The sequence below is a fragment of the Staurois parvus genome, unplaced genomic scaffold (genome assembly GCF_062004578.1).
Source record: "Staurois parvus isolate SC_StPar_1 unplaced genomic scaffold, SC_StPar_1.0 ptg000351l, whole genome shotgun sequence".
NCBI lineage: Eukaryota > Metazoa > Chordata > Amphibia > Anura > Ranidae > Staurois > Staurois parvus.
The window spans coordinates 1,324,947-1,340,038 of NW_028318147.1; the positions used below are offsets into that span (position 1 = coordinate 1,324,947).

General features: G+C 42.0%; 1 protein-coding gene across 1 annotated transcript in view; it reads left to right on the plus strand.

The window, feature by feature from the left end:
* The window catches only part of YWHAZ (tyrosine 3-monooxygenase/tryptophan 5-monooxygenase activation protein zeta), a 52,614-nt gene that overhangs the window by 18,861 nt on the left and 18,661 nt on the right, over positions 1-15,092 (plus strand). Inside the window, exon 2 of the mRNA XM_089684640.1 lies at positions 1,556-1,860. Within this exon, the coding sequence (XP_089540766.1) occupies positions 1,567-1,860 (294 nt within the window). The 5' untranslated portion in view covers positions 1,556-1,566. The remainder of the gene's footprint in view (positions 1-1,555; positions 1,861-15,092) is intronic.

The following is a 15,092-nucleotide window of genomic DNA, read 5'->3' on the forward strand; positions in this document are numbered from 1 at the left end:
GAATGAAATGTAGAACCTGATATATGGCAGAATAAGGAAGATTTTTTTTTTTTTTTGGCACAACTGGGGTCATGTCTGTAGAATCTATTGATGTCTGTGGTGAGGATGTACATGTAAAAGTACATGTACTTGCCTTCCACAGTTTCCTTATGAACAAACAGTGGTTTCCTTTACTGCTGCTGTTTTGTTAGTTGAAGGACTTAAGGCCTAACCAGCAAGACACGGTGGCTGATGTGGAATCCTGCAGTTATAGCTAAGCATGTCTTAAGAGCTGCAGAACTGAAGCCCTCTTCTGAATAAGCCCTGGTTCACACTAGAACACGCTTGTGAACTGCATACCTGTGCAACGCACATGCGATTCAGTGTAGTTTCATTTTGGTTCATTTTGAATGGGTTCAAATCGCACCAAAGACCTGCAGGCACCTTTTTTGAAGCTGTACTGAAACTGGATCATATGGTCATTTTGGACCTTTAGATCCAGTGCAGGCAAACTGCCTTGCGTTTGCAATCCTTTTGGGTTGTCAACGTTGTATTGATACCTGCATCAGATCGCAAATGCAGTGCAATTGCGTTGTGGGAAATACGCAGCGATTGTGGCGTTTCCCGCTTCGCATAGGCGTGAACCTGGGCTAAATGGGAAATGTCTGCTTTTCCTTAACCTTCCTAGCTGTAATCCTGAGTGTGGCTCGGGGTTAATTTACAATACCAAAAGTGGTAACCCCGAGCCACTCTCTGGATTACACTGTAGTCCTTGCCCTGCGATCCCCAGATGTCCTGCTGTGTCCTATGGCCGATGCTGGCATCCGTCTTCCGGGTTCCCTTCCCTGTGAGAGTCACGACGCAGGGGGCAGAACCGGAGGGAGATTCAAAAAAGTGAAAACATGACATACACAGAATACATTGTAATCTGTTAGGATTACATTACTGTATCAAACCATTTCACCCTAATGTTTTGTCCAGTGCCCTGCCTACACTTTTACCGTTCTTTCTGCCTGGAAACATGAACGTCCATGGCATCCAAAAAGCATCCCTTTAGGTCAAAAGTGGTTTTAGACCAGCTAGAAAACAGCGATAGTGAAATAGAATCACTTCCAGAATTGAGCGATGATTTGTGGGGAAATTTGTCGTCAGACATTGAAAGTGACAGCGACAATTCTGCGACTGAGCTCAGTGATGTGCGAACTTGGTGCTCCATTTCAAATTTCATTGTTTTTGGTTTGATTACATTATTGAATTTTATTATTTGTTTTCATGTTTCAAACTTTATCATACCGGGGATGTTTACCAAATTCTTGTTTTGGACAGATTTGACATTCAAAAATATTGACATAATTAGACCACAAGGGAGGTTAAAACCCCTTCTAAGCCGATAAAGGATCCCCTGTATCAGAACCCACATCTGCACAGCCTTCTTCCCTTACATTAAGAGTGATGACCTTGTAAGGTGTTTGTTGTTTTTTGCCAAAAATTTTACAATTGCATATTCAAGAATTGTAGTTTTAGTACTACAAAACTCATTATGTCTGTGTTTTTTTTTTTTTTTTTTCTCATTCAGAACCATTAGCCATGGATAAAAGCGAGCTGGTCCAGAAGGCCAAATTGGCTGAGCAGGCAGAGAGGTACGATGACATGGCAGGCTGCATGAAACGAGTGACGGAACAAGGAGCTGAACTATCCAATGAGGAGAGGAACCTTCTCTCAGTGGCCTACAAAAATGTAGTAGGTGCACGCCGGTCGTCCTGGAGAGTCGTCTCTAGTATTGAGCAAAAGACAGAAGGAAGTGATAAAAAACAGCAAATGGCTCGGGAGTATCGAGAGAAGATTGAGACTGAGCTGAGGGATATTTGTAACGATGTTCTGGTGAGAATATTTACCTGAATATGTGAATCATTTTTAGAGCAGCACTAGCATACTGTACTAACACTAAGGGTACTGAAGTATGAACAGTAGTATTCCTGGCCAAAATTGTTGAGTTTGTGTGTACACATGCAGCAAAATCAGGCTTTAAGAATGTAATTCTAACCTCTTCAGATTAACATTTAATGCACATTTTCATGTAAAATACTGACTGGCTAGATTTGGTGGATGTGGTGTTTGTTTTTTGTTTTTTTTTTACACTCCTGTGTGTACAGGCAGATTGAAAACCATGAGCTGCATTTAGAGCCGTAGAAAAAAAAAAACAAAAACCTGTATGCCTAAAGACGCTGAGTTTTTAGGCAGCAGTGTGCAAGAGATCTAATAGACCAACCTCGCACAACCAATTAAACTCCTTTTAGTGAGGCCTGTACAAGATTTGATTGGAGTAGTTGCTACGGACTGAACTTTGTGTTTTTGACTGATGTGAATGTACAGTATATATGTAAAGTGCTCCATAAATTGAGGGTGCTATATAAGTACCTGTAATAATTAAGTCCTTTATTTATATACCTCTGTAATTGCACACCTCATAGAAGTCTTGAAGGGATTTGCCAGATACAGAGAAGAGGATTTACACAGTGCTGGGGGAGGGGTCATGAGGGAAAACCGTGTACAAAGGTCATCTCGCTGTATGGCAATATAAATACCTACGCAATGGCTCAAGCGTGAACCTAGCCTTAAACTGAGCAAATGGAATAGATGCATACTTTATCCTATTTACTAACCCTGTTTTCACTCACCTGGGATCCTCCTTATTGTGCTCCTCTGCTAGTTATTGGTATAGTATACTGATGGGATGCTTTCATTGCAATTTAGCGTGATGGCTTGTCTGTCTTGCATGCTAAGAATTAACTTGATTTGAGTAGATATGAGTGTGACCACTGAAGCCTTGTATAAGCCTTAATATGTCTCTTTTTAAAAAGTGGTTTTCAGTATTTTTAAATGTGTATATGTAATTCATCCCTGGTTCACACTGCTGTGACTTCACACACAACTTGCTGTGCCGTGCAACACAAAGTTGAATGACCACTAAAAACACTTTTTCAATGGCTTCCATCTTAATTGCTGTGACTCAAGTTGCAGCGACAAAAAGTTCCTGCACTACATTTCTGCATCTTCCTTGTGACTCGAGTGCCATAGACAATGTTAAAGTCATAAAAGTCGCAAGGAAGTAGTTTTTGTCTTACTGTGTGACTTCAGAGGGTTTTGTAAGTTTCAATAATATGTCACACTTTGTATTGTTGTGATTAGCCAACGTCATAAAACATCAATGTCTCATTGAAGTTGCATCAATTCACAATGCAAAGTTGCACCGGAAGTCGCACGAGTTTGGGATCGCAGCAGTGTGAACCGAACCCAATACCTGATGATCCTACCTTTTTAAAGATCCTTGTCCAGACACTTCCTGAGGATGACAACTATCTCCCAACTGGGTTCTTGCTTTGGTACCCCGTCACATGGTACCTCTGATGGGAGACTACAAGTGCCGCACTGTAACACGTTGCACAGGCATGGGCCACTGTTCTAAAGCTTGTTCTGACATGATTTCATACAGGCAGGAAGTGCCTGAAAGAGGCAGGAGATGATTAGCAAAGGGTGAGCACTGTATTTCATTAAAAAATGCCTTGCCAATTATTTATAATACATAAGTGCTTTAGTAAACTAAATGTCATTCAGTTAGGGTTAACATCGAATGTGAACTTTTACATTTTGGGGCTGTTCTTACCATTGCGGTTTGGTATCACATGGTGTGTGTGTGTTGGTGCACTGTGGTACCATGTAGGACAGCTTCTTCTTTTGAAAAACAGACTCGCTGGCCAGATCACCACGTGAAGAAAGGAAAGACCAAAAAAAAAAAAAAACCTAATGAAAGTACATGGCTGTTGGTGAAAAGGTGAAACAGGAAAACGGAGTGATCACTATGCGGCAGTGAAAGAAACTTGTGCATACTTGTCTTTTGAGTCGTCTTTTAGCATTTAGTCTTCTGGTATGCTCAAAAAGACAAATGGGAAACTCTCTTCCTTTTATTGCTGTTTCCTGGTTCCTCTAAACATGTCTGGAATCATCATTGTGGTGCCATGCCAGCCTCGTATGCAGTATTTTCCTGTTTTGTGGTGTGAATGGTTTATATTGAAAGTACTCCTTGTGACCGGATCAGAGTTGATCCTATTTAAATTTCCATGCTCATTATCTGTTACTAGACTGGTATGAGTGACTGCATTGCTTGTTTTTGCAGAAGACGTGTCATTTTGTATTGTACTTTCATCCCCTAGTAGTGGCCAGCTTGATCAAATGGGGGGGGGGGGGTTAAAAGCAGAGCAGTTATGAATGCTTGTTATTACAAATAGTACATGTTTTGTCTACACATTAGAAAATCGTTGAAGCTTCTCATTCCCCCCTTTGTCAGGTAACCTTACATGGCTTGAGCTTTTGGCCGATTCCAGACCATATTTTAAGCTGTGTGTGGCCCTGCTGGCATCACCCGGGTTAACAAACATTAAATGAAAAATCAAGGGAGCTGAGTGGAAATTTGTTTGCTGAACTACATCCAATCAAATGAAGTTGTATTTCAGTTCTGCAACTGTCTGAATACAATAGATTGCCAACCAAACTAAAAATGGTATTGTGCAATCGAATCATTTCTACAAGTTTTATGACTAGCCTTAGCCAAGAGTGTAAATCCAAAAAAGCTTACTACCTTTGTTAACATACAAAGCTGTTTCAGGGCCTTGCAGCACAAGGGGCATTTGGAGATGAACAGGTCCACCACCTAGGGCCAATCAGCACCTATGTACAGACGATTGTGCCTATTAAAAACCCTGTCACATGCATTATTTACACACTTCTACTTTTTTTTTTTTTTTTTTTTTTTTTTGGAGTTGCGCTAGTTTAGGGATGGAAGTTTGTGTTCACTGTTGATAACAACAGCCTTAATAGGAATGAATGGCTTTTTTTGTATGTCCTGCAAAATATGAAAAAACTGGACCCCTCATGGCACACCCAATTGTAAAGTGTAGTTAGTCGCTTGTTTGTATTGCAAATGGAACTGGCAGTTTACAAGCTCGGTAGAATGCTTTCTAGATTGGGCATGTAGTACTAAACTGTGACCTATTGGCTGTGATTTTTTTTTTTTAATGGGTATTACTAATGTGTGGCACATGGGCACCAAAGGTAGAGCTTGGCTCAGGTTACTAGGGACTCATCCTGACACCAGACATGAGTGTAGTGCACCATGAGCAGGTCAAATGAACATCTTCAGTCCCCAAGCACCTCCCTCACCACCAGGACAGCTGTTAAAGTGATATTAAGGGCAAGCTGTTTTTTTTTTTTTTTTTTTTTTTTTTTTCCCCTCCTTTAAATAACAAACATATACTTGCCTGCTCTGTGCAGTAGCTTTGCATGGAGCAGCCCCGATCCTCCTCTTTTGGGTCCCCTGCTGCTGCTTCTTGTCCCTCTCCTGCCAAGTGCCCCCGAGCAAACGGTTTCCTATAGGGGTACCCAAGCAGGCTCACTCCCGAGCGGCTGCTTTGCATGTCCATTTACACACAGAGCCATGTCTTGGCCCTGCCCCTTCTCTCTCCTCATTGGCTCACTGGCTGTGATTGCCATTGACTCCTGCTGCTGTCTAAGCCAAGGAGGAGGGAGAGTCCCTGGAGAGCTGAGGCTCCTGTGCACATTGCTGGATCGCAATGGGGCTCTGGTAAGGATTGGGGGTTGGGGGCTGCTGCACATAGGTCTTCTGTGGTTTTCATGCATTCTATTCATGAAGGTAAAAAACCTTGAGCCTTTAGAACCACTTTAGTTACTGGGCAGAATGGTTTCCCATGCAATTCTGTATGAAGAGCCTGTGTATATGAACCCTTAACATGAGCAGTAGAATCTGGTGTTGTAGGTTTTCAAATATTTCTGTTCATACTGCTTTAAGGTGGTCAGTTATGCAGGAACAGGTAGTCACTTTTTCCTGCCTTTTTTATTTTCATTCTTAATGGCATCCCCACACATCTAGCAAACGCGTGCACCTTCCTGCCTGCCATAACACATGATAGGGCAGTACCATGCATTTTGGTGCAGCACAGTTTTAAAAATTGTGCCAGCACCTATTTTGCTCATTTAGGGATACTTTAGTCAATGAAGACGGACACAGATCTGGAACCTTGTAGAATACTTCTTTGGAAAAAACAGGCGGCTCTAAACATGACACGTGGGAACACACAAAAAAAGCATGTGCCTGAGACGCACCTCCTGGTGTGAACCACCCCTGAACCTCTAGATCATTTGATGGTGGGACCTTCCTAAACATTCTTAATCAGCTTGGCTAGGATGTACTGAGAAGGTGTAGGTGCAATCGGTTCTAATTGTTGCATGACTGCATTTTCACAGAGAGCAGGAACGTGTTTTAATAAGTCTTCTTGCTGTTTCCATGTTGGTCAAAAAAACTATTCAGACTTGTTATCTGGGGCTGAAAATGAATGCAAAATGTTCATGTGTTACTGTTCTTTGGACTCAAGACACATAAAAGTAAACAAAAAAGACCTGAGCTGCTCTTAACATGCTGCAGCACACATGTGGACAGGCTTTATCTATAACATTGCCTTGTAGCGAAAATGCTTACGATTTCAGAGTGTTGCAAGTGTCTTTTTGCTGAGCTCAGAGATGGTGTGCCAGTGTCCACAACAGTGTGAATAATCTGATGATCCAGATAATGACATTATCCACACTTGAAGTTATTCACAGACCAACCACCCAGGGCAGATCTCTCAGTGAGAGTGACTGGTAGTGACAGACCTGCTGGTGCTCCGTTGGATCGCTGTACCACAAAGATGTGCTTTTCTTGTCTGTTACTCTACCGCGAACACGATACGGTACACAAGTGGTGAAGGTGCCTGCCCATTATATGGGGAAAGGAACTGTTCTATGGTAGGGGGTTTTGTTTTTTGGTTTTTAAAGGTTAACTCTTACATGGCCTAACTGTTGAGGCAGTAGTTGATCAGGTGTCTGTTTTCAAGCTTTGAACACAGTCCGCTGATCTGGTTGTAATAGAAAAGCATCATTCAGAACATTACAGTTCAGTTGGCAGTCTTAGGGCTCGTTCACACCATGATGCTGAGGCGTCAGTTTTTCTGCATGTGTTTTGCAAAGGCACAACTAAATCAATTGTTCTATATGTGCCCTGTTCACACCACAACACTAGTATTGTGTACAGATTTTTTTTTTCTGCTCAGGAATCTGCAAAAACTCATTAAAGCATGCATGTAAACTGATGTCTCTGCAAGTGAAATCTGCATGTCCGTTTCAATCAGTTTTCATGCAAGTATGGTGTGAACTAGCCCTTAATGTCAGATGGCCATTGATTAAAAGATAAGTATGTGTAACATATTCCAGCATCTGCAGCCTCTTCCCCCTCGCTATGATGGGATTTTCTCCCCATACTTGCTGTCACAATGTGAAAAGACAGGGCTCCGCCCACAGGGCCGCATCATTCAGTTTCCTGTAAATTTAATGCCTACAAGTACCGCCAGCTATTGTGGCTGACGGCTTGTAGTTCTTGAACTGCAAGGCCAGTGGTGGGCACTCTTAATTCATTGATCTTCCAGCTTACAAGTGACTGCCTGCCCATATGAGGTACAGGCAGACTGTTTTGGAGAGTCTACAGCAGCATAAGATTGCACCCATGATCATGCAGGTGCAATGCTCTGCAAGCTCCTTCAGAAGAAAAAAAATATTTTTTTTACCTGCAAAAAATTTTTATTTTTTTTTGCAGAAGGTGAACTTTGTCTTTAACAAGACCAGGTTGCATCAATCCAGAAAAAGTTAAATGTTTGTAGTTTCGAAACCAGTGGGGTTGTATAGGAATGGCACTGCCCACACTAGTCCATACTGCAGGCTAAACGAGTGGAGGTCCCCACTCAAGTAGAATGGGGAACCCCTTAAAGCAGAATTAAACTGTGGCAGGGGAATCCTGCATTTGATATAAGGTGCATGTTTGCATAGCATACTTGTACATTAGGACACGTTTACCTCTGGGTTTGGTCTCCTCCAGTGTTTGAAGTCTGAACTCCCCCACATTTAACTCCGTCCATACCAGTGTCATGTTTTCCCCTCTCAGGGTTTTCTTCACCCATTTTGGCACGCTTTGATGTAACTCCTGCACATGTGTGCTGCAGTCACAGTATCTCAATACCCGACTGCTTGAATGGCAGATTGAAAACATAACAGGTAAATAAGGGTTTTATTAGTAGTAGTATAGTGGCAGCAGTTTGCACAGCTCTTTACAAAATGAAGGTAGACATTACAGTTACAATACAATTTGGTACAAGAAGAAACACAGGGCCCTGTTTTCTGACAGCAGAGACTTCTACCATAACTCTACAGTCCTCCGTCCCCCTTTTTTTTATTTTTTTTTTCATTTCCCCCCCCCCCCCCCGAGAACCATTTTTGAACTCCAAACACTCCAAATTAGCTTTGACCACTTGAGTTGGTTGTTGGGTGTAGCCAAAGAGTTTTTTGTACAGAAATTATAATTATAAATGCTGTACATTTACCCCGATCTTTGTGAATACACTTTTTTCAGAATGCTTGCTGGGGTTTGCTCTGCCTCCCATGTCTTCTTCATTCAATAAAATATGTAAACCAGAAATGAAATTCGACTATATTGCAGTCCTGGATCCTTGATATAGTAGCGCCCCCCCCCCCCCCCCCCTTTTTTTTTTTTTTTTTTTTTTTTAATATTCCTGGTGAGCCTGCCAGTAATACTGTCTGGGAAGCTGTCTTGGGACTACAGAGCACCTCCCTCTTGTAGTCCGCTGAGCTGGGCAGGCTAAAACATTGCTTGATCAGAATGCACAGAATAGCACTCGATTTGTGATGGATATATACATCAAACTATAATAAGACATTCATTGTTGGAGTTTACACACTTTAGGGTCACATTTTACAGTATAGTTTTAAAACAAACCTGTAATGGTAGTAACAGTGTTAAGACAACCGAAGTGCTACATTGTAAGTATCATACAGTGCCAACATCCATCCCATTTTGGTGGGACAAAAGTACACATTGTTTGCATAGCAGGGAAGCTTAAAAGCTGTGGTATCAAATGTTTTCAATGAGGTTTGCTAGCATCTTAGAGCAGACTGAGTATAGACTTGTATCCTGCTCTGAAAGAATACTACAAGGTTCCAGATCTGAGAGTCTTCATTGACCAGAGTTGCTGGATTTCATCAATCACAAAGGTTATCGGTGCTCGGCTTCTGTATATAGGAAGTAGGGCCAGTGTTCCCAGTCAGTGCTTTGACCCTGTGGGTAGTTGCTCTGTCTGTCCTTTCAGTTATTAAAAACTTTGAAAACTGATCAGTGTATCGGGTCTTTCGATTTGGGTAAAGCTTGATTGGTGTGCATTAAATAATATATAGGTCATTTTTTTTTTATCACAGATATATCTAAGGCCCCTTTCACACGAGCGGGTAGATTTCAGCTTTTAGCTGCGGTTAGAGTAACTTACCGCAGCTAAATGCAGACAATGCATCCCTATGGCTCCATTCACACTGCGTTTAGCAACGTTTTCATAACATGTGGTTTTATGCGTTTAGGAAAAATAAAGTTGACAGTGTCCAGGAGCGCTGTACTGCAGCTATCTGTACATAAATGCAGGTACAATTGCAGTACAAAAAAAAAATAAGTTAACCATTGCAAAGGCAAGAATTTACTACTGCAGCTAAGCACAGCCGCATGTAATCGCAGATGAATACAATGTACAAATGCAAGTGATCTCTGTGCGGCAGAACAACTGCCCGTGTGACAGAGGCCTAAATCTTGACTCAAATGATTTATGGGCTGGTTAACTCATCCGAAAAGGTAATTCTTAATCTTACAATACCCAGTTTTATTATTGTCTGTATCCTATGTAGTGCCGAAACAATTATTTTAGAATCTGCCCATTTGTCATAGTTTACGGATGACCACCTTACTATAGACAGTCAGTGGTTTTCATACTCCATATGATCAGATGCAAGTTAACTTATCTGTGTGTGTAATGAAGCATCCAGAGGAACCCCATGTTAATTCAAGAATACAAACTCCACACAGATGGTATTTGATGGAATTGAGCCCAGTACTGCAAGGTGAGGGTGTTCATCACTTTAAGCATGTCTAAAGCCTCCTACAGTACCTTAAAGTATTCTTTTTTTTTTTTTTCCTGAAATTACAGCTGCAAGTCTTTTTGGAAATGTCTACCAGCTTTGCACATCTAGAGTGAAATGTTTGTCCATTCTACTTTGCAAAATAGCTCAAGCTCTGTCAGATTGGACGGAGAGTGTCTCTGTGAACAGCACTTTAAAGTCTTGCCACAGGTTCTCAATCGGATTTAGGTCTGGACTTTGACTGGGCCATTCTAACACATGAATATGCTTTGATGAAAACCATTCCATTGTAGCTCTGGCTGTATGTTTAGGGTCGTTGTCCTGCTGGAAAGTGAACCTCTGCCCCAGTCTCAAGTCTTTTGCAGACTCTTACCAGCTTCCCTGTCCCCACTGAAAAGTATCCCCACAACATGATGCTGCCAACGCCAGGTTTCCAGGTGGGGATGGTGTGTTCAGGGTGATATGCAGTGTTAGTTTTCCGCAACACATAGCGTTTTGCTTTTAGGCCAAAAAGTTCAATTTTGGTCTCACCTGACCAGAGCACCTTCTTCCACATGTTTGCTGTGTCCCCCACATGGCTTCCTGCAAATGGGACGACTTACGGCTTTATTTCAACAATGGCTTTCTTCTTGCCACTCTTTCATAAAGGCCAGATTTGTGGAGTGCATGACTAATAGTTTCTCCCACCTGAGCTGTGGATCTCTGCAGCTTCTCCAGATTTTCCATGGGCCTCTTGGCTACTTCTCTGAGTCAGTTGAGGTGCACGGCCATGTCTTGGTAGGTTTGCAGTTGTGCCATACTCTTTCCATTTTCGGATGAGGGATTGAACCGTGCTCTGTGAGATGTTCAAAGCTTGGGATATTTTTTTTTTTTTTTTATAACCAAACCCTGCTTTAAACTTCTGCACAACTTTATCCCCGACCTGTCTGGTGTGTTCCTTGGCCTTCATTCTGCTGTTTGTTTACTAATGTTCTCTAACAAACCTCTGAGGGCTTTACAGACCGGCTGTATTTATATTTATATTGATATTAAATTACACACAAGTGGGCTCTATTTATTAGATGACTTCTGAAGGCAATTGGTTCCACTAGATTTTAGGGTTATCAGATTAAAGGGGGCTGAATACAAATGCACTCCACACTTTTCAGATATTTATTTGTAGAAAGCCATTTATCATTTTCCTTCCACTTCACAATTATGTGCCACTTTGTTGGTGTATCACATAAAATCCCAATAAAATACATTTGTTGGTTGTAACATGACAAAATGTGAGGAATTTCAAGGGGTATGATTACTTTTTTAAGGCACTGTGTGTGACCGTTTTTTAACCTGTCCCAAAATCCAGTTGTCGTGCATAAGCCTCAGAATAAAAAAATCTTTACCTTTTTTGAGTGAGCCAAATCCTCCTCCATTTGTGCCTCACATGCTCCCCCTTCCCAGACACTGCTGCTCAATGGGAGGGTTTCAGTAACAAACAGTGCTGTCAATGCAGAAAACAGTGCGCAGGTTTAGATGTGTCCAGGTGCTGATTGACCAGCTATAGGCAAATCAACAGTGACAATGCGGAAAACCTTACCCTCTGCAGTGTCTCATCCCACTGTGGTGTAAGCAGGCACAGCCTACATGAGGGTGACAACTTTGCTTTGACTTGAAAAGCCATACCAAAGCATGCTCCATCACAGGAAGCTGGATGAGGTGGAATATACTGGCAGGATGAACAGGCATTTTGGGACTTCACATGTGGACTAAAGAACTGTTATTTCCAGTGCCTTGAAGTACTGCAGCACATGTTTGAGCTGACAGGTTCTAGTTCTGCTTTTAAAGCTGAAAGCAAGGAAAAGTAAAAATGGTCTCTTGCAGTAAGGTGGCCCCCTTTTATGGTATGTTTTAATTGCTTGTACAGTGTATGCTTCAGGGACTTTGAAAAGCACTTACTGATCCTCCATTCCAGAAGGTTCCTCTGCACTGCTAGACTGGTCTCGACAGCCTCTTCTCTAGTGTACTCTGGCAGTCTAAGGCAGGGGTCTCCAAACTATGGTGCTCCAGCTGTTGAAGTACTAAAAGTCCCATCATGCCTCTGGGAGTCCTGCCTGCGGCTGTCAAGAGTCTTGCAAGGCTTCATGGGACTTGCAGTTCCTCAACACCTGGAGGACCATAGTTTGGAGACCCCTGGTCTAAGATCTTCTGATGTCAAGACTGATGCAAAACCTGTGCTGGAAAACTGTCCACCACTGAAACAGGGGAGTGGAGGATTAGATAATGCGTTCTGCTCATGCACATTCAACCCTTGCAGGACAGATGAAGGTGGTTTTCTCAAATTACCATGACCCGACCCAAGGTTTGCTCTGAACTAATGCTGTAGACCATTTTAGACTTGATGACATCAAGTGTCCATACACCAGTATGGAGGCTTTGATGTATGTTAATATCCATTGCAATTTCCCTCCTGAAAAGTAGGTTGCTTTGCATTTAAGCTGGCCATAGATGGATCAAAGTTTGATCAATCTATGGGCAGGCTGATTGTCTTCCGTACAACCAGGCTGTCGGATTATTTTTAATGTGATTGGTGCCGACGACTATAGCCACCAGCAGTGATCCTTGTGTTCTGCTCTGGGCACCCTTCACAATAGTGCTGCAGGAGGGATTACCCCATCAACACTGACTGTGTTGATGGGGAAACCAAGCAATTTTCTTTCCTTCCACCCATAGTGGAAGGGAAAAAAATGTATAATCTATGGTCTGCTTTACTGTACAATTTCTAGAGTTTTGTGTATTTACAGCCGTATATTTTAATAATGGTCACAGATTTCACCGATCTCTGTTACTTATCTTTAACTGAAAAGTGTCAGACTAGGTCACTATCTCGATGGTTAAACAGTGAAAGGGCAACTAAGTACACTACACTTCCTATTTATACATTTCCAGAAAGTGCTGGATAGGTGATTGGGTGCCCAGCACGTGTGTCAGACATGCAGATATTTCATAGTAGTGTATTCTTACAACACCGTTGACAATTTATGCTAAATTACAAGAATTGATTTTATTCAACTTGGATGTAATATCCTTTTGGGGATAAGTTAAATGTAAAAAAAAAATAAATTATACATACAGCTAAGTCCTGTATCAATCCAGTGCTGTGCCCAGCTTTAGTTCTCTTCCCCTGCTATCACAAGCTTGGCTGAGAGCAGCACAAGTCTCCAGGCTCCTTCTGCTATCAGTCAAATCGTGAGAAGAGGGAGCAGGGCCGAGCTGTGTCTATATACTCATCCTGGCTCCGGATTGAGCCCTCATGAGTGCCCCTATAGCAAGTGACTTGCAATGGAAACAGTCAGAAGGGAGGAGCTGATGGTGTTGGCAGGGAACCCCAGAAGAGGAAAATCGGGGCCGCTGTGTGCAAAACCATTGCACAGAGCAGGTAAGTACAATATGTTTATTTAAAAATAATAAAGCCTTTACAATCTCTTGTAAATGTTTGGAAGTTCGGCTGACCGTAAAGTCAGACCTATAAACCTATTTACATCTGGCCTGACACATGTATGGCCATAGCTATACAATCTATTCGTTTTTATATAGTTTCTGAACTTTTAGGTTGGTCAGCCTTCCAAGAAAGCAAACAAAAGCAATAAAGGCACACTGTTTTCCAGATAGAATTCAGCAGCTTATTAGTCCTGTGGACAAACCAGAAGGCACTTCTTCTTTTTTTTTTTTTTTTTTTTTTTTTTTTTTTTTTTTTCTTTTTCATGGACCAGTTGCACGTTCTTCGATTTGACAATGAAAGGCTACACTGGCCTCCTCGGATTTGCTCAGCCATACCAAAACAGTCGGGTTTTACTGAGCAATTCTAGCTGAAATGCTTGTTTTTATTTTTATGTTTTTAGTTTTCTGTAGACTTGCAAAGGATTAACTCATGTTTATACTGGTGTCTGGGGAGATTTTCCCACACTTCCCCCCCCCCCCCCTTTCCCTTTTTTGGAGGTTTCCCTCTCTTCCTGCCCCACTAACCTTGACAGGAAGTAGTGGAAAATCTACCTAGTAGGGCCAGAGGAAGCAAAATAAGTTTGTAACCCTACCTCACTCTACCCTAAAAACTAAAAAAAAAAGTTTGTGCTGAAGATGCTTTAACTTTCCAAACGACACTATAAACAGGCAGCAGAAATTTAGCTGCCATGCATAACTGCATCTTTTCCATTTTGGTAATCGCTCGCTGTCCTATGAAGGTAATTGGTGAAACACTGATTCACGGTGCACAGGATGACAGAAACGTGAAATATAAACCTGATGCAATACTCCATAAGTCTTATTTAAACAGTCTACTCCTTTTGAAGTCCAAAGTCCTTGTAGACATATTGTTGGTAGCACTTTGCTGTGAGGGCATGTGTCACTGGGTGTGTCGGGTGACATACTAGTTCTCCATTTATCACATCACAGCCAACTCCTACTCATGGCTTCCCATAACCCCGAGAAAGCACCCTCCTAGCAACACAACAGCAGCATAGTGCTATTCCTAGACAGCTGCTATTCCTGTAACCACTAAATGTAACCCACCCTGAAGTACCCCTGAATGTGCTGATCTCCTCTTTGCATGGAGGAACTACAGGTTAGGGAGGATGCAAAGTTTCCAGCGCACAGCTGACTTGAAAGACATCCTCCTCTTTCATTATGCCCTCTGATCTCTCCTCGGTCTGTTGCAGGATGCAGTTGTGTGAACGATGATATTCCCCTTGGGGTCTGCATGATAGGCAGGCCACAGTCTTGCATAGGGAAAGCGATTTGCTAACACAATTAACAGGAACATTTTTTTTTCACTGGTTATACTAAAATTATTCAAGGGGAAAAGGCACTAAAGGTTTTTTTGGTTCAATACTATTGACACTGCTTTCTATATTACTAATATATTTCCAGTCTTTGATATAGAGCACCTTCATCCAGTTTTAAGGAGGCTGTTTTCTGGTCATTGGAGACAGTTCAATAGCCTGGGGAAAAAAAAGACGTGTGGGGAAGTGGATAATCGGCCATTGCTAACCTAATTCTGAAAATGT